Source organism: Gopherus flavomarginatus, chromosome 2 (assembly GCF_025201925.1).
Source record: "Gopherus flavomarginatus isolate rGopFla2 chromosome 2, rGopFla2.mat.asm, whole genome shotgun sequence".
NCBI classification, from domain to species: Eukaryota; Metazoa; Chordata; order Testudines; family Testudinidae; genus Gopherus; species Gopherus flavomarginatus.
The window spans coordinates 94,307,250-94,332,765 of NC_066618.1; the positions used below are offsets into that span (position 1 = coordinate 94,307,250).

Here is a 25,516-nt window from a genome sequence, read left to right on the forward strand (position 1 = left end):
TTTGTTCAATAGCTTGATTCACCCTGTATTGTAAGGTAGTTTTGTTTTCTTGCAATTGTTTAAGCCACTGAAAGTAGTCATTGGATTACTGTACGGCAGGGGTAGGCAAACTTTTTGGCCTGAGGGCCACATCGGGGTATGGAAAATTGTATGAATGCTCACAAAATTGAGGGTTGCGGTAGAGAGGGGGTGAGGGCTCCAGCTGGGGGTGAAGGCTCTAGGGTGGGGCTGGGGATGACGAGTTAGGGGTGCAGGAGGGTGCTCTGGGCTGGCACGGAGGGGTTTGAGGGCAGGAGGGGTATCAGGCTGGGGCAGGGGGTTGGGGCATGGCAGAGGATGAGGGCTGCAGGCGGCTCCCAGAAGCAGCAACATGTCCTCCATTCAGCTCCTATGTGGAGGTGTGGCCAGGCAGCTCTGTGCGCTTCCTCGTCCGCAGGCGCCTCCCCTGCAGCTCCCATTGGCCACGGTTCCCAGTCAATAGGGGCTGCGGGGGTGGCATTTGGGGCAGGGGCAGTGTGTGGAGCTCCCTGACTGCCCCTACATGTAGGAGTCGGAGGAGGGACATGCTGCTGCTTTCAGGAGCCACACGGAACAGGGCAAGCCCCAAACCCTACTCCCCGGCTGGAGCTTGAGGGCTGGATTAAAATGTCTGGAGGGCTGGATGCGGCCCCCGCAGGCCGGAGCTTGCCAACCCCTGCTGTAGGGTGTTCTTCAGTGAGGCATTCAGTATTAATCATTAACCGCACCTGCTGCCCAAACAAGATTTGATATGGCTGGATTTTTGTCCTCAGCCTGTCACTGCTGTGGATGGCAGCTAGGATTAAAGGCAGCTTTTCAGGCCAGTTCTACTGGTATGGTCTACCACTTTTCGCAGTTCCTCTTTAATGGTATGATTCATTCTTTCCACCTGTCCTGAGGATTGGGGTTGGTATGGGATATGAAAGTTTTGTTTAATTTCCAGAGCATGCATAATTATTGTAAAGATTTCCCCCACAAATATACTCCCCATTATCTGCATCTAATAAGAGATGTTAACTAATATACAGATATAGATATAGAATGAGTGACCACTATACTTGGAGCCACCTTAGAACTACTTTATTTATACATATTCAATGCTTAGATCCCCATTCAAATTAAAAGTAATTTGTACAGTGCAAGACAGTGGAGGGGCTTGGGAGGGTCTTCTCATTGGTTACAGCAGATCTGGAAGGTGATGCTGTGGCACTGTATGTGGCAGATTGGGAGGGGCCACTTTGGCAGCATGAGGAGTAGAATTGCGGTGGTGTATCAGCAATTTGTGGGGCATATTTTGTATCTTGGATTATATATAATTTAAGTCTCTTTGGTTTTGGTTTTTATTTTGTGTCCTGGGAATGTCAGTGTTTAAAAAACAGGTGAAAAACCAGTAAAAACTGAAAATGAAAGGCCAGTGTTTGGGGTGCATTAGGGATGTCCAGTACTCATAGGAGGTGGCATGAGGGGAGCCTTCCATTGCCTACAGGCTTATTGCTGCAGTGGCCAGGCGATCTTGGCTGCTAGGGCTCATCTCCCTCCCTCACTGCACTGGGGGAAACCGACACAGCTGTGCGGAAGGGCTGGGGTCAGGAGAGGCATCTGTCGGGCAGGGAAAGCAGATGGTGGCAATCATCAGCCACTCTGCCAATCTCATTCCTCCACACTCGGCAGCTGCCAACTGGCAGTGACCATCCTCTGCTCAGGTGTGCTGTGCTGTCAGGCAGCGCCTGTGTGAGGCTGAGCCAAGTCTGAGTAGATTTTTCAGTTTTGGTTGGACACATCCCTGGAGGTTTCATCAAATGATATCTTTAATTAAACATTGATTTTTAATTCCTGTAGACTCCAGAGCAATCCTGGGGGAGTTGGCAAGCCTAGGTCTGGGGTGTTCCTGCACTTGCCAAATTCAGGTTAAAATCTGATGACTTGGTTTTTAAAAAATCTGTTAATTTTATGGGGACAGGAAATGGGCAGAAATCCAGATTTAAGGTCTGTGTAACCCACTGCATTAATGTAGTAAAGCAGGCACCCTCCTAAATGGTGACAATTAGCTGCTAGGTTCATAAGATCAGTTTCAATAGTAGATGGGGTGCTGACAACCCATCTCCTTTTAAAATGGAGCTCGGTCCCTGTGTGAGTGGGGTTAGGTGGCTGGGTTGCCTGTGACAGCAGGGATGTGATGACCCGCACACCCCCTTGTACCCTTCGGTCCTTCTGAACCAGTAACGCCTCCTTATGGCCCTGCCCCAAGCACCCCTATTCCATCTCTGCCGGGGAGAAGGACGCCCCGCCCACTGCCCTATAAGCCCCGCCCACTCCCCCACTCGGCCCCGCCCCCATTCGCTGCCTATACGAGCCCCGCCCCCTGCCGCTCTAGTCACTCTGTGTGTGGCAGTTGCTAGGCCCCGCGGCGGCGTCTGTTAGTGCGCGGCCCTGTACAGCCCCCCCCCTTGTCACAGCGGCGCGGCCCCCTCCCCCACCGCGGCTGAGGTAAGCGTCCCCCATGGCAATCCCCTCCCCGGTGGGCTCAGATCCCGTTCTTCTCCCCGCGCCCCGCTATCGCCCCTTGGGTGACTAGATCCCTCCGCCTGGCTCACTCACCCCCCTCGGCCCCCCGGTGACTGGCTCCCTCCGCGCCCCTCACTGATCTGCCCCCGCCCCGGCCGGCCACCGCGGGCGCCGGGATCCCGTCCCTGCGGGCCTCGGCCCGTCTTACCAGCCCCAGGGGCCGCGCTGCGGCCCATTAGGCCCTGAGGGCCGGGCGGGCGGGCCTGGATCGGGTCCCGGCCTCAGGGCGCTCCACCCGGCTGCGGTGCGGCGGAGGTGTGAGATGCCTGGACAGGTCCCCGGAGGGTCCGCGGCTCCTTGGGCCTGGGTGGTTCGGTAGCTCCTGGGTCACTAGCTGGGCTGGGGCTGTTTCATTTTTTTGTCCGTTCACAGAGTGGCTGGTTGGGGGAGGGGCGCAGCAGCAGCTGGAGTGACCAGATGGCCTGATTTTATAGGGACAGCCCTGATTTTGGGTCTTTTTCTTATACAGGCTCCTATTACCTCCCCCCCGCCCCGATTATTCACACATGCTGTCTGGTCACCCTAGCCCAGCAGCAGCAGCGTGAAGAGAGGGTCATTGAAAATTCAGTGACCCTTCCCCTGTTTTATGAATCAGGGCATTTCTGTGCCAGAGCAGTTAGGCTTTGAGTCAGCATTGAGTAAAGGAGGGGTCCAGTCTGCTCATCAAGGTGGAGGTTCCTCTAGAAACATCCAGTGTACAGTGTGTGCGCTGCTTGAGCTGAAACATGTATGATGCACGCAGATCAGTCATACTTGATTTTTGTACCATACATCTAAAGCTTAATTTTTTTCAGGGGATGTCAGCAGGGGTGATGGAAGCTTCCTAAAAGTGTGTATGTAGGGGAACCAATGCCTGAATTGCCCCTTCTCCCCCGATGCCCCGCTCACCCTTGTGGACAGTAAGAAGAGTGCCCTGACCCTCCCCCCTGTTCTGGTGCCCCTGCATGTCAATTTAGTACAGTGGTTCTCAACCTGCTGCCTGCTTGCAGCCCAATCAGCACACAGATATGTGACCTCTTCAGGGTCATATAGGTAGTATATGTATTGTGTGGATGCAATAGAGAGCTGCATTTTTGGCCCCAAGTGGTAAATAGATTGAGAACCACTTTAACAAATGCTCTCACATATACAACTCCGCAGGAATTCTGTAGCTCAGTGTTTTGTCTCTGAAAACAGCCAAAACAAATTAATGTGGGCAACTCTTGTATTTATCCTACAATGTGGTCATATAAAGTGGATAATTCTAATCTCAAACTACACCCATTGAATAGGTATGTCAATTGCTGAGGCCTTGCCTACACTTGCTCTTTACAGCGCTGCAACTTTCTTGCTCAGGAGTGTGAAAAAAACACCCCCCCCCGAGCGCTGCAAGATACAGCGCTGTAAAGCGCCAGCGTAAACAGTGCCGCAGCACTGGGAGCACAGCTCCCAGCGCTGCAAGCTAAACCCCATGAGGAGATGGAGTACGTGCAGCGCGGCAGCACTTTGAAGTTTCGAGTGTAGCCATACTCTAAGAGATACTTTCTTCTCTCAACATCAGGAAAGTTCAAAATTGATTCAGAAGTAGGTTGTCAGTTGAGATTCCAGCCAAATTCTTATGGACTTCTCTAGCAGGATGTAAGCAGGATGTCTAGTGAAGCTTACAATAGATTGAAATCTTTGTCATCCTCTCATAGACTCATAGAATCATAGACTTTAAGGTCAGAAGGGACCATTATGATCACCTAATCTGACCTCCTGCACAACAGAGCCACAGAATCTCACCCAAGATGAAATGGATCATTATCTAAAGTATATGTAAGAACATTAATGTATGAAGCTATACAGCGCTGTACATACATTTCAATTAACTTATACCAGTGAATCAAAAGAAGAGGAGGTCTGTATGGTTTTTTTTACCAGCAACATTTGTTCAGCTATCTACTTTGTGATAGCCATGTTCAAGTGAAATACACTGATTAATTTTACTGTTGATGGTGGGTAACTTATATCCTTGAAGAAAGTTTAAAATAAAGCAGTCATATTACTGAGCCAGAAGCATAGATTAATACACTCTATCTATGCACTGAATGGTGGTTAAGCATTTGAGTTACCATCCATTTTGGTATTTATATATAATATCTTTGCTTTCATTTTCCATCATAAAAGTCTCTGTATTTAACTTTTTCACTTTGGAGGTTGGGAGCAGACATAATGCCAAGATTTAATCAATAGTTAAAGTAATCTTTTTTTTTTTACTCTTACTGGAACACTGAAACATATGTATTGGTAGTGCTGGAGGTGGAATGCTTGACTAGATGGACCAGTGGTCTGTTCTGGTATTAATGTTCCTTAGCTTGCTGACAGGTTAGTGTTTGAAAAATAAGCCTCTTGACTTCTTTAGAAATAAGTCAAAATAACTGAACTGTATAACTTCTGTAGCTTTAAACTAGTCTTACATGAATTTAGAATTCATTTATCGGTGCATTGGGATTAAATGTTGTTGTCTCCTTGGTGATGTATTCTAACTTGATTCAGTCTTACAAGTTCTTGCCCCAACTTTCTGAAATCCATTCTATACCATTATCTAGGGCCACCAGCTAATTTGATAACTAATATCTTTTTATACTTGACTTTCCCAGTTCAATTCTAGTGGTCTGCCTGGATGTTTAATGTGTGATTTAACAACTTTATTTGTTGAAATGTTCTGTATAACCAGATTTGATTTCTAGTGAGTGAGAGAACCTAGACGTTACTCTTAGGACAGTGTGTTAAATACACAGTTTGGAATAAGAACAATTAAAAATATTTTTGAAAATTGAATTTAAATATGTAAGAGATACTCTGGCAGGTTTTAAAAATTGTATGATCAATACATTTGTTTTAAAACTGCATAATCCAACATCATGCTTCAGTGTATCAGCTGATCACCACAGGGTCAGGAAAGATTTTTCCCTATTGCAGCATTGCAAAAATAGCCAGGTGCATTATTATTTGGGATGTGGTGTGGTGGTAATATCTTACTCTAAAGATCAGGCATAATCCTCTGCCAGGCACAGTGTACTCAATTTGCACCAGTAGTCTGATCCGGCATAGTAGTCGGTTATAAAGCTAAAGTTTCAGAAAATAAAAGAGAATATCTTACAACTATGTTATTATTAGGGATCTCTTTCAGATCTATAAAATGTGACTTTTAATTGTGAAAATGCTTGCAAAAGCTTGTCACATTTTAAAATGGCTCAGACTTTCTAAAATCAAATATTTCTTTAAAGGTTCTAAAGAATCCACAGGTATTCTTTGGTTTCCTGGAAAATGCACTTGACAGAGGCCTGAGAGATTCCCCATGCCCTTCAAATGTAATCCCTATTGAATGTAAAAGTTGAAGTATTGAAGACTCCATTAATCCTACTCAGGAAAATACAATAAAAGCCTCTTATGCCCACACAGTGTTTGGATGGTAGCCTGGGGCTCCTAAATTTGAATTAGTTCATGAATGCAGTCTCATGAATTTCTGAAAGTAGGAATACAACTAACCTGGCTCACTAGGGGAAAAATAATGTTGGCTTATCTACATTCTGAGGAATATAGCCTCTCAGGTCAGCATGTAGTAGTGATAGCAAAGAAAAATAACTTCAGTCATAGAGAGGAAAGCTACTGCTATTTTAACTTTCACTAATGCATTGAGTGCACTTCAAGATTTTACTAGTTAATATTTAACATGTAAAGCCTTAGTGGACCATTCTCCTTAAAAGGACCAACTGTTGTTTCAGCTGTGATCAGATGGATTGAAACTGATGATAGTCTATAAAGAAGGTTTGGAAAAGAGCAGGAGAGAGAAGTACTGCAGCAAACACAGGATTCTGGAATTCCTTCTTAGTAGATGAAGTCTGTGGCATTTTTCTGCATAGACTGTTTTGTATGGTGTGCATTGTTTGCTGCTTGTTAGGAAGTTCATGACTAATTATTGCTTTGTGTTGTCTGTATCTTTTGAAAACCATCGGCATATAAGGGGGAGCTAGCCAGGTAATTACCTCAAGCCTTCAAGGGTTCTTGGCTGATGCTGCTTATAAAATATATTTATAAACTAGATATTGACCTGTGCTCAATATCTATTTTATAAATTTTATTTAAACTCAAACTAAAATAAAATTGAGCAATCATATCACCAAACCTAAAAAAGATAAAACACTATTAGATCAGAATCATATCATGATAAAATCAAACGTTAGTCTCAGTATTGGATTGGGATCAAATAAATACCAAAAATAACCAGTCCTTGTGTGTTCTCAGGAGTTGATGAAAGTGGCTGTCTACTTGGTTATAAACCCCAGCTAAAGAATTTTATTAAAGTCAGTGCGATCTATAGCTTGAAAAGAATTAAATATTGTAATAATGAAAATAAATTGTCTGAACCTCAATGCCAATAATAAAGCTGCCTTCTTAGACCTAAGTTTTATTGTGGTGGCTAACCTTCCCTTCCCTCCATCCTAACAGAAATATTATAAGACAGACTTCAACAGAACATTCCTGATAAACAGAAGTTTAAAAACTCTTATTTACTGGAAATTACATGACAGTTTAGTCTCTGAGGATTTGTAAACATGGAACATACTTTAATGCATATCTGTGAGATGCATTGAGGTCTGTTTAAACCTAGGGAACTTCTTTCCCCATGTGGACTTTATTGGTGTAATCTCACAGATGCATACACACAGCCATGCTCACACCCAAAAAACAGAAAGGCTGGGATGACTCCCAGTTAATAAAAAACAAGCTGACAATAGCAAAAAGATAATAAAGGTAACGGGTTTGTGAGCTCTTTACCTTCCACATTCTTCTGGCTTCTTGTAGAATAGGAGCTGGGACTGCAGATGAGGAGCCAGGGAGCGATGTTCTCCTGGCACAGTGATTATCACTAGTGGGCTTTCTTTGAGTGCAGAGAAAGTCTAGTCAAAGGCTACTTTGGGCTGTTTGTTGATGTTGTGACTTTCTCTCACCAGGATGATAAGCCTTGTTGATTCTGGAATATCAGTCTTCCCTTAGATACCTTATTAATTTGAAAGTCAAGGTTTCTCAGCCTTACTACTGATGCTTACAAATTTTGCTTCCTTCATCTTACAACTCGTTCGTCCAAGGTCTTCAGACAAATCAAGTGAGAGGCTTACCTTGGAGACATTGAACTGTTTAGTTCAGCTTAAAATAGGTGTATCAAGTTGGAAAATCCCACTTAAACCAGCAATTTTAAAAAATACTGTGGTCCACATCAGAGACTATGCATCTGCAATCACCCTCAAAATGTCAAAAATCCAGACACATAAGACCACTTTTCTGGAAGCTGACATGGTCTTAAGACATTAAGAGCTTGGCTACACTCGAAACTTCAAAGCGCTGCCGCGGCAGCTCTTTGAAGTGTGAGTGTGGTCACAGCACGTACTCCACCTCCTCATGGGGATTAGCTTGCAGCACTGGGAGCCGCGCTCCCAGCGCTGCGGCACTGTTTACACTGGCACTTTACAGCGCTGTATCTTGCAGCGCTCAGAGGGGTGTTTTTTTCACACCCCTGAGCAACAAAATTGCAGCACTGTAAAGCGCCAGTGTAGCTAGGACCTAAGTTACAAGTTTACGAAAGTATTCAACATAAAGCCCTGTGAAAACAATGAATAGGAAAAACCCTAGCACAGCAAAACCAGGTTCTCAGCATTCAGTCATCAGCAAAATAAAATAAATTCAGTCAAGACAAATTTCTTTGCTCCAGTTTGTTCTTTGCTAACCGACTTCACCTTGAATGATCCCTTGAAATGTATTAACTACTTACGTTAAACAATCTGTTCCATCTTGAATGTAGCTGTTATACTTTGAGTGCGTTTTCCAGACCTGAAGAACACTCAAAAGCTTCTCTCTCTCACCAACAAAAATTCATCTTATAAAAGATATTACCTCACCCACCTTGATTCTCTAATATCATGGACCAGCACAGCTACAAAAGCCACTGTGTCTGACCTAAAAACAAATGATCTTTTTCTTCTGACAATCAAGGCAATTAAAATAACTTTTCTATTTTGGAACTGGGCTATAGGTCAGACAGCTTATATTATGAAAGCTACATGTTGATAAAGAAAAGTTTCTTTAAATCTCATCAAGATGAAAATCCATTTGAAAGATAAAATTTCAAATATTTTATAAGGTCTATATACCCTTACAAGGTATTCTCACAGTGAGGTGTACTTAAACTTTGTATGTTGGATAAGGAATGTTCCTTAAATCATAGGATGTTACAGATAAAAAAGACATGTCATATTTTCTGCCAAAGCAGAGTTATTCCATATGGAACTCTTGTAGCTTATTTTGGTTCACTGTTAAGTGTTCCAAGTGATAGGACTTCCACTACTGTTCTTAGACTCTTCTGAAATCTACTACATCTTATACCATGCTCTATTGCTGGAAAAGTCTCCCTGTTCTCATCTGCAAAGCACCTTTTTAAAAAAACTCTCCTTAAAGTCTTCATATACATAATCAACAATCCCCACACATTCCCTTTATTGAACAGTTGTAAAAGATTGAGGAGAGATAGTGTTTTACACTGTAAATTACATGTAATGTCCTGCATTGCTGTATTCCGAGGTTCTCAAACTGTGGGACATGACCCCAAAGTGGGTTGGGACCCCATTTTAATGGGGTCGCCAAGGCTGGTGTTGGCCCTGGGCCTTACCCAGTCTGAAGCCCAAGTCCCACTGCCTGGGGTAGGGTTATGTGTCCGCTATTCAGGGCAGAAGCCTTTGAGCTTCAGCTTTGCCGCCTGCCCACCACCGGGCAGCGGGGCTTGAGCAGGCTTGGTCTTCAGTCCCCACTCCTGGGGTTGTGTTGTTGTCAGGAGAGGTGCAAGGAAGTTTGTGAACCGCTGCTGTATTCCATTAACCTGCTCTTTCTACCCCTGTTTTTGGATTCATTTGGATAAGGTAAGTATGGGTATTTGTGTAAGTAGCATGCACAGGCCTATGGGCATCAGCACCTAAAACATTTTCACTGATAAGTAGCTAACTGAGTAATGAAGGTAGATTAAGGTAGTAGTGAGGCTGGGGAATGTCCCTCACCATACCTCTTAATTGGCCAAAAGCTCCATGGCAATGGAGACAGTGTGGAAGTTGCTACAGTATTGTTCTTAGAATGGCGTAACACCTCGGATTTGCCCCTTAAAGTAGTCAGAGCATGAAGGGAAACTCTAGTAATCTGTTGGGGGGTATCTGACAGAAGGGAATGTCACAAAGGGAGAGGAAAACGTAAAGAAAAATCTGGGCAATCCAACTGTCTGCACTAAGTGATTACATAAGATACAGAAAATCTTTCCTTTTTGTTTAGAGGGGAAAAATCTCTTTAGACTGAAGTGCTTGTCAGGAGTGGTATCTGCTGTATAAAAATTTCTAGTACTAGATCTCATCTTCTGAACCTTTATGGTGACTCTTCCACCGCTGTCTTCCACGAGTAGCCCATCCCAGTGGATTCTGATTCATAACCATTGTTGTATTTAACTGTATGTAAATTATTTGCATGTTTCCAGTCATCTTTTGATGATAGGGTATGGTCTGATCAAGTAGAAAAACCTGATTGGAATTAACATTTTGCCTAGTTCTTACTCCTTTACAACAATTAACTAAGTGAATGCTGCACATATGTTAGTTATTTTGAGGTCTTGACTCATTGTATATGGTAACCTAAAATGTTTTTCAAGTCTTGATTAGTTTTTGGCCTAAGTGGACAGGACAAAATACATTAAAATGATGGTTAATGTAATCATGGTTCTCAACACTTTTTTGCAAGTTTTGCCTCTCTCTGCTAGTGCTAGCACTTGCCAGAAAAACTGTAATGTGAGACTAAGGCCAGTCTTAAACTACTTCAGGGTTCTGGTATTTTTGGTATTGTGGACAGAGGTCTGGGATGAAACATGGGAAGCTTCTAGAGAAGAATGCAGTTTTAACCAATGCATTTAAGACTAGTTTGTAAACAAGACATATTGATGAATTCAGAGTTAACATACATCTTGGAAAGCATAACCCAGTAGGGTTTTATTTTGCTAAAAACATCAGGGACAGGTTAGAATGCCTGCAACAGAGCTTTTTTAATCAGTGGCTGGACAAGAAATCAAGTAGTGATTATCTCCATTTTCTGTAATTGTTACCTCTTTACTTCTGTTTGTGCTGTTAAGAGTTTGCATGGCTTGAGCTTTCATTTCCTCTTCTATTTAGGCTGTTATCAGTAATTGTCTTCATTTTGTGTACTTCTAGTGATTTTTCTATTGCTCTTTAATGGAGCTTTCTGGGCGGATCAGTACAAGTGCTGTATAGAATCTGTTCCTACTTGAATAGTTATCATATCCTCCATAGGTAGGCTAAAACCTGAATTTACAGAGTAGGCTATGTTATTTGGTCATTCTCATCTCTAGATTCTATGTTTTGATAGTCAAGCTATAATACCAACCATAACTGAATCTAATTCTAAGTTTAGGAAGCATGTTTCTAAAAATTGTTTTGCAAGTATTTTGAGGAAGTAACAGTTATTGGGGAAGAGAAAAAGATACTTAGCACATAATAGTGCAGTGTCAAAACCTTCTTTAAAGATTAAGACTAGCCTAGAAAAGTGCTATGTATTGAGTAGGGAAGAGGTGAGAGTCTTGAAGAGGCATATTTGTGATTTAGGTGTAGTTTAGGTTGGGCAGAAGTGACTATTGTAATGTTACTAGTACACCTCTACCCCGATATAATGCTGTCCTCGGGGGCCAAAAAAATCTTACCACGTTATAGGTGAAACCACATTGTATTGAACTTGTTTTGATTCTCTGGAATGTGCAGCACTGCCCCCCCCCCCCCCGGAGCACTGCCTTACTGCGTTATATCGGGCCGCGTTATATCAGGGTAGAGGTGTAGCGCTATTCACTATAAGCTGATTTCTCTAAAAATGAATTCTTAACTCATCCTAAAAATATTGTCAACATAGAATGGCTTATTGATAGATAATAGTGAATAGAATTGTAGAGGAATTTGTCCAGTGGAATTCCGCAAGGCTTGGTGACTGGCTCAGTCTCAACATCTTCATTAAAATTTGGAAGGGGTAAAAAGCACAAAATTAATATTACAGATTTTACTACAGATGCTACTTTTGGAGGTGCTCTCCATACCAGTGAAGATAACCACACAGAACAAATTAGAGGTGAGAAATATGTGCATGAAAAAACCAAAATGAAAGTCAAATTAAAGCAACAAACTGATAGGTATAGCAGATAATAGGCTGGAATACAGATTCACTGGCAAGCTGAAAAGTGGAAAGCAGTAATGCTTAGAGACCTCAACCTGATAATGGACAGTAATTTTAGAGTAGAATTCCAATTTTATGAACATCAATCATATTAATGAACAGTTATTCAGCAGCAGAAAAACAGTTTGTGACTTCAGTCCTTCAGCCAACGTTCAAGCAGCTGTACAGGTTTGAAAAGAAGATTTGGTGGCAAAGAAGAGAGGTAGTTCTCTTAAAGAAATCAGGCAAACTATAAATTTGTTACTGTTCGTTATGTACACTATCATTGAACAATTAAATTGTTCACTGTATATACTGTAATTATGAGATTTTCAGTTTTGATCTTATGAACACAATCATAACTTTGATGCAACTTGTTGATTTTATGAAAACAATCCCCAAATAGTCCATTAAATGGAGTCCAAGTGTAATTATTTCATGCTGTATGACAGTAGAAAAGGCCTGAGTGACTTTGGGCAGTCTTGTTACAGGCATGTCATGGGGAAGGGAAATAGTAGTCCCTTTTTATGATTAGAGAGACTACATTTTTACTTTGCTATGACTGTACATCATTTTACAGTGTTTCCCAGTGTACCCATCCCAGAATTCCTGTCCTGAAACATTTAGTCTAAAGGCATAAGCAGGTAAATATAGACATTTTTAGAATAAACAGAGTAATAACTCATAATATCATTGTTAGGTACTTCAATACCAAAATGAGTACTCAGAAGTGATCAGAGAAGAGGATCAGAAATGATTAGGGTTTGATTTCTGAGGAATAACTAAGAGCTGCGTATTGCAGTACTGTGGCCTAAGTTTAACAGTACCGAGAATGGAGAAATCAAGTAATGAGATGACATTAGGAAAAAATCAGAATCAGAATCAAGAAGATTTTGTTGATGGTGAGACCTACATTATAGGACCATGAAATATTCAAGGGAAATGGTGAAATTCCCATTATTTTGGACACGTGAATGTAAACTAAACAAAACACTACAAAATTACCTGCAGGAAATGTCTGTATGGCTGAAGAAACACAAGACGTAACCAAGTCTTTTCCAGCTCTTAATTTCTTAGCTGATGCATGTCCTGCCAGCTGGACAAAATATTAGTAAGTAGAATTGATGAACAGAATATTAATAAATAGAGGTGATGGGGAGGAATGAAAGAAGAATTTCTGCAAAAAATAAATAAATCTATAGATATGTTTAAAATCTTGTTTTGCAGAGGGTTTGGCATGGAAACATTTTCTCAACTTTTGAAAAATGAGAAAGCTTTAATCATAACTTTGCCTAAGATTTTTGTCACAGGTATTTTTAGTAAAAGTCATGGACAGGACATGGGCAATAAACAATAAATCATGGAAACTTGAGCCTTGCAGCATAGAGCAGGGGTGAAGCCTCACAACGCGGGGCTGACGTCATGGAGGTCATGTAAAATCATGGAAACCGTGATCGACTCATAGTCTATGTTATGATGTTTAACTTTTCCTTTTACCACTCTGTCTTTTTGAAAGTTAGAGAAATTTTAAAAAGTTGAATGGAAAGGGGGCATTTTTAGTCTGTTAAATTCAGTGGCAAAAACAGAGGGGGCAAAAACAATATGAATTTTGAAAGTGTTTTGTTTTTTAAAAATAAACAAAATACAAACTTATTTAGTTAAGAATAGGGCCGTGAAATACCGTCACAGACCATGAAATAAGCCCTTCTCCTTGAAATCTGATCTCCCCCTGTCATAAACAGATAGCTAAGGGTTAATGTCTCTTACACCTGGAAAGAAGTAACCTGAAACACCTGACCAGAGGACCAATCAGGAAACCAGACTTTTTCAGGTCTGGGTGGAGGGAAGTTTGTGTCTGAGTTCTTTGTCTTATGCCTGTCTTTCTCTCGGCTTTGGGAGGATTTCTGTCTCTTGCTTTCTAATCTTCTGTTTCCCAGTTGTAAGTACAAAAGATCAGATAGTGATTTATATGTTTTTTTGTATTTTACATGTGTGTAGTTGCTGGAGTGTTTTGAATTGTATTCTTTTTGAATAAGTCTGTTTATTCATATTTCTTTTAAGCAATTGACCCTGTATTTGTCACCTTAATACAGAGAGACCATTTTTATGTATTTTTCTTTCTTCTTATAAAGCTTTCTTTTTAAGACCTGTTGGAGTTTTTCTTTAGTGGGGAACTCCAGGGAATTGAGTCTGTGCTCACCAGGGAATTGGTGGGAGGAAGAAGTCAGGGGGAAATCTGTGTGTGTTAGATTTACTAGCCTGACTTTGCATTCCCTCTGGGTGAGGGGGGAAGAAAGATTAGCTCTTGGTACTTCTGTTTTCCAAGGCTGGAAACGGGGAGGGTGGAATCCCTCTGTTTAGATTCACGGAGCTTGCTTCTGTGCATCTCTCCAGGAACACCTGGAGGGGGGAAGGAAAAAGGTTTATTTCCCTTTGTTGTGAGACTCAAGGGATTTGGGTCTTGGGGTCCCCAGGGAAGGTTTGGGGGGACCAGAGTGCCCCAAAACACTCTAATTTTTTGGGTGGTGGCAGCTTTACCAGGTCCAAGCTGGTAACTAAGCTTGGAGGTTTTCATGCTAACCCCCATATTTTGGACGCTAAGGTCCAAATCTGGGACTAGGTTATGATACCCCCTTGCTCCTGCTCCTAGCTGCAAGTCCCTGCTGGGCTGGGGACTTGTCTTTCCCCCTGCATTGCCGCTCTTGGTCTCCGGTGTGAGGGGAATGACCCACCTCAGAGTGCCTTCTCCTACTGCAGGAAGCTCCCTGACCAGCACTGGAGAGGATGCTGCAGCTGGAAGAGACTTGTGGAGTTGGGTCTGATCTCCCTGTGCTCCTGGAAGCTCCCCAACTTCTAGTTTTGAGTCCATGCTGGGCTGGGGAGAGACAGGACTTGTCCTTCCCTTGCATGCCAGCTCTGGGGAGGGAGAAGGAGAGCTCAGACCCACTTCCAGGTACCTTTTAGTTTGGGCCCCCATGGTTACAACACTGTGAAATTTGAGATGTAAACAGCTGAAAATGTGAAATTGACCAGTTAAAAAACCCTCTGTCTGTTAAATTGATCAAAATGGACTGTGAATTTGGTAGGGCCCTAGTTATGAAATTTCCTATTGAGAAATCAATGTTGTTAAATACTTACCTATGGGAATTCTTCAGTGAAACCTCATTTTTTTCCAGAAACATTTGGTTTTGCTTGGAAAATTGATCCGCCCTCTTAATAAGAGTAATTGAACTACTATCAGTGTAATAGTTGAGAGAGCCACAATATTTAATAGAAATAATTTCCAGAGACATAAGGCATATAAGTGATTTTGATTTAATGCCTTAAATCTTCTTTAGCATTAAAGAAACAACTAACTATATACCCTCAGATTTTCCAAGTACAAAACAAATTGCTACCTTGTGGCAGTTCAGAGGTTCACCTGGATTTGTTCTGTCTCAGTCAGGTAGAAGACCTTTCATTTAAAATCTTGAGGCCCTTTTGTCTTTTGGATCTTTTAGTTATGAATAGGGCCGTGAAATACCTGTCACAGACCATGAAATATTTTTCATCCTCGGGGAAAAGCTCCATCTTCTGCTTGTCTTTAATACAAAACAACACCATCTACCTAGCCACACCATCATTTCCTATTTAAATGAGCTGATAGTCTGTTTCTTGGTTGCAAGAGTAGGTGGTCCAGCTGCCCCAGATGTGCATTCCTAAACAGTTCAACAGCTCCACCTTCCCGAGTATTACCCAGCCTTCCCAAACAGGTAAGTGGCTTTGGGAGAAAGAGGGGATAACAACATCTATATAACAGACATCATTTTGCATAATCAATCCAGCAAAGTCTATGTCAAGGTCCAGCATACCCTGCACAATTTCACGTATATGACTACAATGATCTAAGAATTCTGGTATCAACATTTTGTAAACCAAATGAATTTTGGGTAGCTTTCTGCTAGGTTATCAAGATGCATATGCTATTTTTTTTACCTTTGTCATTTTCCTCAATGTGTAATTCTTTTTAGATTAACTACGTCAGAAACTGTCAACCTTTCCAGACTACTGTACCCCTTTCAGGCATCTGATTTGTCTTGCATACTCCAAGTTTCACTTCAGTTAAAAGCTACTCGTTTACAAAATCAGACATAAAATACTTAAGTGTCACAGCATCCTATTATTGAAAAATTGCTCACTTTCTCATTTTTCATATAATTATTAAAAAATCAATTGGACTATAAATATTGTACTCTTCAGTATATAGTATATAGAGCAGTATAAACAAGTCACTATATGAAATTTTAGTTTGTACGGTAACTCCTTGTTTAACATTGCAGTTATGTTCCTGAAAAATACGACTTTAAGCGAAACATTGTTAAGTGAATCCAATTTCCCCATAAGAATTAATGTAAATGGGGGGGGGTTGGTTCCAGGGACATTTTTTTCACCAGGCAAAAGTCTCTCTCTCTCTCTCTCACACACAGTGTAAGTTTTAAACAAACAATTTAATACTGGTACACAACAATCATGATTGTGCAGCTTGGTTGAGGTGGTGAAGTCAAAGGGTGGGATATTTCCCAGGGAATGCCTTGCTGCTAAATGATGAACTAGCAATTGGCTGAGCCCTCAGAGGTTAACACGTTGTTAATGTAGCATCACACACTGTACAAGGCAGCACGAATGGAGGGAGGGGAGACAGCATGGCAGACAGAGACACACACACAGTGTGAGAGGGATGCACATTGCCTCTTTAAGTACTGCTGACCCCACTCTAAGTACATTGCCTTTTAAAATAGATCAGCAAGTTGAGACAGCAGCTCCTACCAGCAAGCTCCCTCTGTCCTGAGCCCTGTCATGTCGCCCCCCACCCCCACTGGAAATGGAGTAAGCGGGGTATAGGAGCAGGGGGGAGGGGGCACCCTGACATTAGCCCCCTTTTTCCTCCTCGCCTCATGCACAGCGAGCAGGCAGTTCCGGAGAGCAGCGCCAAGGCAGAGGGCAAGAGCAGCACATGGCAATGGTGGGAGGGACAGCTAAACTTCCGGCAATTGCTAGCCTGCTGGCCGGCTGCCACACAGGGAATGGGGAGCTGATGGGGGGGCTGCCAATCCACTCTGGTTCCAGGCTCTCACCAGCTAGCTCCAATGGGCTGCTCTTCCTGCAAGCAGTGGACAAAGCAGGTGGCCGCCGAATGATGTTATAAGGGAGCACTGCGCAACTTTAAATGAGCATGTTCTGTAATTGATCAGCAATGAAACAAGGTTAACCGGGATGACTTTACATGAGCAGTTACTGTACTGACTTCTCTAGTGCTTTTAATGTAGTTTGTTGTACAACTGAGCAAATATCTAGATGAGTTGATGTGCCCCCTGGAAGATCTCTGTGTGCTCCCAGGGGTACATGAACCCCTGGCTGAGAACCACTGAACTAGGTAGTCTTTTGTTACATAGATGTGAATGGCATTTTACATTTGAAAACCACAGTGCTTCCTATTATTTATCATGTTCTTTTTTTAGTTCAAGAGGCCAAAGTACTACCTGAATATTATCAGTGGATGGTACGTTCAAGTTATTCACCATTGCAGTTTTATCACCAAAACCAACTGTAAATCTGTCTAAATATAGCCTACTAACTCATTTCAATTTTTGTATCTAATTTGTTTTTATATTGGCTACCACATATCCAGTGATGTGGTCCCAATGTTTACTAAGAAATTTACTCATGCACTTTCCCCCTTTATCTGCCATAAAACATAGCTGGGTTTTTTCCTAAAATACTTAATTAACTTTAGAAAAAACAAATGAATATGCACATATACACATCCAAATCATTGTAATTTATTTATGTAGGTTTTTTTTTTGGAGACTCAGTAATAAAAACGTGAAAAGTGATAATTTGTTTTTGTTAATATCACTTCTTATAGCACATTTAGTAGCTAGCTGGGACGCTGTGAAAAGTGATATGTATACATTTGTTAATATCACTTTTCTCAGCAAGCCCTAGGACAAATTAAGCCCTGGATGTGTGGTCAGGAGATAGTGGGGGGATTGGATGTGGGGCATGGAGGAGGCAGCAGGGACTTGGGCTGATGGGCCGGGGGGTGAGCCCTGACATCGTGTGACTGGGAGCCAGAGCATGTGGCTGGAGCTGGGGGCTGGCATCTGCCATCACACAGCTGAAGCTGGGGGGCCGGGCTGGTGCCCACCGCTGCATAACGAGCTGGAGGCCTGCACCCAGGGCTAGAGCTCACTGCTGCGTGGCCAGAGTCCAGAGCTAGGGGACAGAGTCTGCGTGGCCAGAGTCCAGGGCCACGTTGTCAGAATTGGGGGTCAGTGCCTGCTGCTACACGGCTGGAGCTAGCACTTGCTGCTGCATCTCAGAGCTGCATTCGGGGCCAGCTCCTGCTGCCAGGGGTTGGCACCCGCTGCCACGGGCTGGGGCCATGTGGCTGGAGCCAAGGGTCAGCATCCACCATTGCATGGCCAGGGCTGGGTTCAGTATCCAGCACTTTGGAGCCTGGGACTGGAGCTGGGGACCAGTACCTGCTGCTGCATGGCCAAAACTCCGGAGTCCGGAGTCCAAAGCCCCACAGCTGGAGGCTGGGACCACATGGCTGGATGCAGGAACTGGAGTTGGGTCGACCGCATGGCCAATATCTTGAAGTCCAGCCACTGGAGCTCGCTGCCTAGCTACCCCTGGGCTGAAGCCTGAGCCCTGTCGTGCCCCCACCCACCCCAGTGGGTCGAGAACTCACCTTGCTCCTGCAGTTTTTTGCCCCGCCTTTCTCTAGAGGTGGTACAGGACGGCACAGCCAGAAGCAAAAGGGAGGAAGGGAGAGGGTCCAGTGCTTTGCCCCACTCCCTCCATCACCATCCAGGAGACTGTTATGGCTGCACAAAAAGCCACTGGTGTCCACATTTGAGAAACACTAGAATCTGTGTGCTTGTAGAGGGCTGAAGGATTGTAAGAGTCATTTGTTTGTTTGTATCCTATTTAAACAAAAGCATTCCCTTAACTAAAGAGAATAGCTCTTGGCAATCAAACTTATATTACAGTAAGTTTGATTTGGAAATGTGGGGTGGAGGGTGAGAGAGAGAGAGAGAGAGACAATGAGACTGTCTATTGCTACTATACCACAGCATTAAACTTTTCTTGTTTGAAAAGAGGAAAGGGTTGGTGCTGAAAATCTTGTAGGCAGGTTTGATATTTTCCTCATTACATTTTTTTTAAGGTGCTGGATCTAGTGCAATTTTGGGCATTGAAAAGACAAAATTGGTCCTCTAGAATTTTTTGAGCCCCAATAGACAGCCATCTCTGGGGATGTTGTCATCGCAGGCAAGAAAGGCTGTATTTGGAGACAGGGTGAACTCTCATTAGATTCATAGAAGTTACTCTAATCCTTCCTTCATTTTGTTGGTGGAACTTTAACACAGAGCCACCTCAAGCACATTGTTCCTCCTACTAATTCTTTCCCAGGTATTGTTTTCTGTTCGTCCTTGGAAGTTTGAAGCTCTGACATGGAGTGCTGTAGAAAAACTCTCACATGCAAAGTTGTATGAGTGCTAAATATCTTGCTGTATATTTACACCCTTTCTGTGGTGGTGTTACTTTTATATTTTTAGCATAAATCTAAATGTAATACTTAAATGCCACTTCCTTCCTCTCCTAGAATAATTACTTAATTTTACTTTCACTTGGCTGTACTGCTGATACGTCCTTTGACCTTTTCTTTCTCTAAAAATAATAATAGTTTTATTATTTTGTGAAAAACGCTGGAGCATATTTCCTGGTTGTTTTTAATTTACTTTAATATTGTGTCCTTTACTTTGTGTAACAGACAGAATGGTAGAAGATTAGAGTCTTAGTATTACAAGAAATTGTACTATAGGTCGCAACTTGAGGCATCATGTATGTACAGTGAATAGGATGAAAAACTGTGGGGAGTGGTGTATTGGTATGGGAACAGGTATATTAAAAATGTGACCTGGGTTTTTTTCTAAGCATGATTTATCTATTATTTGGCTTTTGTTTTTATGATTATTTTCTTCAGTATTAGTTGTCAGTGGATTTTACCAGATGTCATTTTTTTTGAACATAAGCAAAAGTTAATTTGTAGTCATTAGGCAGCAGTTGATGAGAACATTTTTCTTTATTTTAAATGGGTTTTACGAGGGTTTGTGAAGTTCCAAGTTAGAGTTCATATAACAGACCATTTAATAACTCTGTATCTGACTGAAAAAATATGACAACCCTGACTCAACTAACTTTAATTAGTTCCATTATTTTTCATTTGACTGGGATTCTTGAATACAGCATTTGAGGATCTCAAGAGCTTTGGATTTCCTCTTGGGAATTTTCAGTTGCACTGGTTTTATTTCTGCTTGGGTGGCTTTTAAGAAATGGTTTGTTAGAGGGCTTTCAAAAGTCCTGGATTCTGTTCCTTCCTTTTTTGGGAACCTTGTTGACGTCTACAGTTTTAATTTCTGTAGGGTTGAAGTGTTGCAGTTTTCTAGGAACTGAGGGGGAGGGGAAAGTTTCTCTACCTTACCCTATATGACTTAATAGAGAACAGCCTGTGCAAACCCCCCCTAGTCTTTGATTTGTAAAAGAATGTACTGTTTATCCAGAAAACTATTATCTAAACCTCTACATTGTTCAAATCCCTACATTGTCCACCAGCAGGAGATACATGACCTCTGCAGAGGGGACAAGGCAGGGATTTGGATAACATGAAGTTCTGAATAACAGCAGAGATTTTCATCTGCATCCAAGGCTAGGAGAAGCCCCTGGCTACAGGGGAGGCCACCCTGCTGCTGAATGGCTCCTGTGACAGAACGGGGACCACAGGGAGCCCTCTGTGGCTGAGCTGTCACAGGAGTGAGCAGGGCCATGATAGTGGAATTGCTTAGGGCTCCCTTTGTTGCCACAGGGCTGGTAACACCTGATTCCTGTAGGCATGAGGTTGTGGAGCTGGTATCACTGACACTACAGCAGCATAGGGAGTCCTTTGCAGCCCTGCGTCACAGGAACAGGGTAGAGCAGAGATCCCTGGCCAGGACTATGAGGAGGAGGAGAAGCCCCCAGCCACAGAGGACGCAACCCTACTGCTGAATGGTTCCTGCCTTATCGGTTATCTGAGCTGCCCACTTATTTGAATAAAATCTGTCTCTCCCATGCTATTCAGATAGTTGGGAACATACTGTACTCCCTAAATTGGCTACAACAGTTTTATATTGAAAGCTGCGTAATTTTCAGTTGCAGAAATTGTTTTGTAATAAATGTAACACATTCTTAATGAATGCTGTTGGAGAAAACTAATCTGATTTTCATATCTGTTAAAACATATGACTACCTTAGTCAGCTGTCTTTCAGGAAGCTTTCCAGAAAAAGTATCTCATGCAACAGCAAGTGGTGGAAAAAAAAACCCTTCACCTGCTTGTATATGAAGAAATGTATCAGTGTGAGACACCAGAGAGCACTTTAATATACAAATGCAGTGTAGTGGAACAGACTTAGGCATCTGTTGACCTTTATATATCACCATTAAGTTCTATGTATTATAGCTTCATAGAGACACACAGTGGTAATGTAACATGGTGTAAATGATGTGGCAAGATTTAACATATCAGCTCAGTAGAGCAGGATACCCAGTAGCAGAGGTGTCAGTAAGTGTAATGAACCTCTGACTTGTTCCTGTTTCTTTCGCAGCCAAGTCAGTCATACCCTGGCCAGTGATAAGTGTGGGTAACAGACACCCTTCTGTGTTTGGACAAGTTGTAAGAGAGCAGAGGTCTACTTAGTACAACATCTTAAAGACAGAAGTCACACTGGTTATCTAAAGGTGCATTGTTGCATCAATTTAGCTAAACCAGTGGAACTTTGTGTACATTTAGACCGGTTTAGCTAAATCAATCTAACATCACATCTTTGGTTATATCAGTACTACTCTTTGTGTAGACCAAACCTCAGTCTGCAGACAGCAAGCCCCTAATTCCATTTCCCCACATTATCTGAAGCTTGACCTGGGCCTGAGCACTTTCACTTATTGCACAAAAGTTTTAGATATAGTATGCTGATGTTTGAAAATCAAGTAATCATTCTGTGAAGCAGTGATGAAAGTGATGGAAAGAGTAGGCCCAGCTAGAGAACCTACTTTTACTAATCATTTAGAGTGCATTCTAAATTTGAAGTACGATGCAAGCATGGACTAATCAGTCTGCACAACATCCGTGTGAGGTGTTAATCACAGTGTTACAGCTGGAGACAGCAAGACAAGCTGAAGTGACTTGCCCAGGGCCACCCAGTCAATCAGTAGCAAAGCTGATTAGAGTTTGGAAACCTCCAACTCTAGACTGCATTTCCTGAAATATGGCTCATGTTGCTATATACACCGCTACCTTGATATAACGCGACCCGATATAACATGAATTCGGATATAACGCGGTAAAGTAGTGCTCCGGGAGGGGGCAGAGCTGCTCACTCCGGTGGATCAAAGGAAGTTCAATATAACGCGGTTTCACCTATATCTCGGTAAGATTTTTTGGCTCCCGAGGACAGCGTTATATCGAGGTAGAGGTGTATTTAAATATTAATATTCTGTCTCAAAAAGGGAATTTATGGGTGAGCTTAGAAAACATGGTAAAAGCATTTTTCAGCACCCAGTCGCCAAAGACACTCAACTGTTGGATTACAAAAAACAATTCAGGTCTCATTAGATGAAGTTTGTTTAGTAGCAGTCACTTTGCTATGACTAACATTTTGGATTTGTTCTTTCTAAAGATATCTCCTCCTATATGGATCAGTCTGCTAGTGATGGTGAAGCTGGGAAAAGGCTACTGTAATCACCGCCAGGATGAATCGGCTGCCAGATGATGCAGAAAATGTTCAGAGCAGCAGTCGGGGCTCCTGTCCTTCCTTGCAGGATGTCCATTCTATCAACCCAGCGCAGCTGATGGCAAGGATCGAGTCATATGAAGGAAGAGAGAAGAAAGGCATATCAGATGTCCGAAGGACTTTCTGTTTGTTTGTTACCTTTGACCTTTTATTTGTAACCTTGCTGTGGATAATAGAGCTGAATGTGAGTCTTGTTTTTCAAAAATTTTTTTAGATTTGTTTTTTTTGTCAGGGGTTAGTGGGCTCAGAAATGGCTAATTGCCACCATTCCACTCCAACTCAAAGTATGTACTGTCACCCAGTTTGACATGTTACATTATAACAAATGTCTTGGCATCTAACAGTCAGTGAAAACAGATACCCATTTAGCTTAGCAGTGGCAACTCCGTTTTTAATCGCCGGGGTTTATGCTTCATTATTATCCATTTGTATTGTTAGATCTTTTCTGACAACACTTCAGTCTTCATTCTAATTATTAACCATGTCAAACTAGAACAAGAGTTCTTAACAGAGTACTTAACAGAGAGCAAAGAATCAAAAAGTTTCACGCTTCTGTGAATTTGGATATTAAGTGTGAATTTCAATCTAACAAGGGTTTAGCTTGTTACCGCCTGACACATTGAAAAGAATATTTTTCTACATTGCTTATCTCTCCTGAGAGAGAGTTCCCTCAGGGGTGCTCTCGGCCAAAGTTGTATTGGTTTTTCAAATAAAATATTTTCCTTGTGCCAAGTTTACTCTAAGATTAATTTTTTAAATATATTAATTTTGCTGTTGTTGAAGTCTTCCCCCTTAACTACTTTGATTAATAATCTGAAATGTCTCCTCAGAAATATCAAAGTGGCTGTTTGTTGTGGGTAAACACTGAGATTACTCAATTCAAACAGCTGTTCCTAGGTCCTGGATTTGAAATCATACCAAGAGGTATGTAGTAATGTAAAGATCCCATATGTTCAGTATTTACGTTTTATTATGAAATATGGATATGAGGTGACTCTATCTAGACCTTAACCACATTTTTGAGGGGTTTGATCCAGCAGCAAGCTGAAACAAAAGATTTCATTTCTTAGAGATACACTATTTTGATTGTAAAAGATGTCAATAAGAAAACAGCTCAGATGAAAAGATTGATTTAGATGAGTGGCTCTTTGTGGGAAAGGGGATATCCAGTCTTCTATATTTATAGCTTCTGAATGTTTTTTTAATAAATTACTTTATAAATGGCATTTACCCAGTTAAGATCCATCATATTTTTGCAACTAAGAAGGTGTGCTGTTGGAGGTTTTACAGAGAAAGGAGAACATAGTTGCACATGTGGTGGTTATGTCCCAAATTAGGTTGTTTTGGGAGAAAGTTATTAAAGAGATTCATCTTATGACAAAATGCTGGCTTCCTAGAGATCCCCTCTCCTGCTTACCTAATGCTCCAGTGAAGGATCTATATTTTAAACAAAATGTCAAATTATTATTTTTTTTAATTGTTAGCAGTTAATCTTTGTACTGCACATAATTGGAAACGTGAGCACTCCTATGGAATTGTGGTATAGTAAAATGTGGACTATCCTTGTAATGGATAAGTTTGTGCACCAAGTGCATACTCAAGAGAAGCACCAAAAGGAGGATAGATATTTAGAAATTTTGTTGCCCTTTCTAGAATATTCAGTGGAGGAGGGCTCCCCAGCCAGCAAGGCAGAATCTTTAGCCAGGTTCTTCGATTATTAACCTGATCCTGAATAAGTGATGTATGATATAGTATGGTAATATTTTATTGTAATTCTTTCTCAACTAAAAAACCCTTCAACCGTCCAACATCACAAGCTAAAAAGAACGTGTTTTTTTTTTTAAAGTTTTAAAATATCACGATTTTAAAGCTAGCCTCATGACTTGGGAGCAGGAGGTTGTCAACTCTTGATTTTTTAAACACTGAATGTTGGTGCAATTGATAACAGCGTCTGCTGTGTTCTGTCTTCCTCACTGGTGGACAGCTATTGGGGTTTGGAGAAGATACCAGACTTTTCATAAGCCAGAAAATGTTTATTGGACTTGACTGCTACTTTTGGACCCGGACTGGTTATCATCACCAGTTGTTGCACACTTGGCACTTAATATAAGGAGCAGCAAAAGTCAGAGCGGATTGCTTGGTAGGGGTGCTGGGAGGGAGGAGGAAGAGGAAGGTGGTTTTTTGTTGCTTATTTCCCTTCTTGAGGCTGAAGTGCTTACACATCAGGATATTTTTAAACTTTTGGTGCTATGATTATGTCAAGTGATAAAATAGCATATTAGCTAGTTCTTGTTTTTCTTACTGTTTCCTCCCCCCACAGTTCTGTTTTCCAAAGGCTTTTGTTCAGGCTGGGTAGCATTCCCTAAGTTTTTTTTATACTATAAACATGGCATCTTTATTAATTATCATAAAGGTGGATAGATGCAAGAGGACAGTGTGCAGAAGGAAGGATTTTTGGCAAGTTGTCTCTGAGAATTGGAAGAGTATTTTGGAGCTCAAATTGAGAGAAGGGGATGAAAGTGTTTGGGGTTGCATTGGCTTGTGTGAGGGATAGGATGGGATGGGTGTTGATGACATAGTATTGGGAAGTGTCCAATCTCCCTCTCTTTGCTGCTCTTTAACCTACTTTGTCTATAATATCTGTGCACTCTCCCTACTTTAGTTCCTCACTCCTGTGAGGAGTTTAACAGTGCACTCCTCCTGTCAGACAGCCACCACCTCTGTGATTTCAGATTGTGCTACTTTAGGAATTAAGCGGTTAACATAATTGTCTTTTGTGTGGACTTTGGCTTTG

At 41.9% G+C, this 25,516-nt stretch overlaps 1 protein-coding gene across 1 annotated transcript in view; it reads left to right on the top strand.

Moving 5' to 3' along the window:
* Positions 1-2,373: 2,373 nt before the first annotated feature.
* The window catches only part of STARD3NL (STARD3 N-terminal like), a 47,884-nt gene continuing 24,741 nt past the window's right edge, over positions 2,374-25,516 (top strand). The window contains exons 1-2 of the mRNA XM_050937815.1: positions 2,374-2,505; positions 22,609-22,906. Coding sequence (XP_050793772.1) covers positions 22,682-22,906 — 225 coding nt within the window. The 5' untranslated portion in view covers positions 2,374-2,505; positions 22,609-22,681. The remainder of the gene's footprint in view (positions 2,506-22,608; positions 22,907-25,516) is intronic.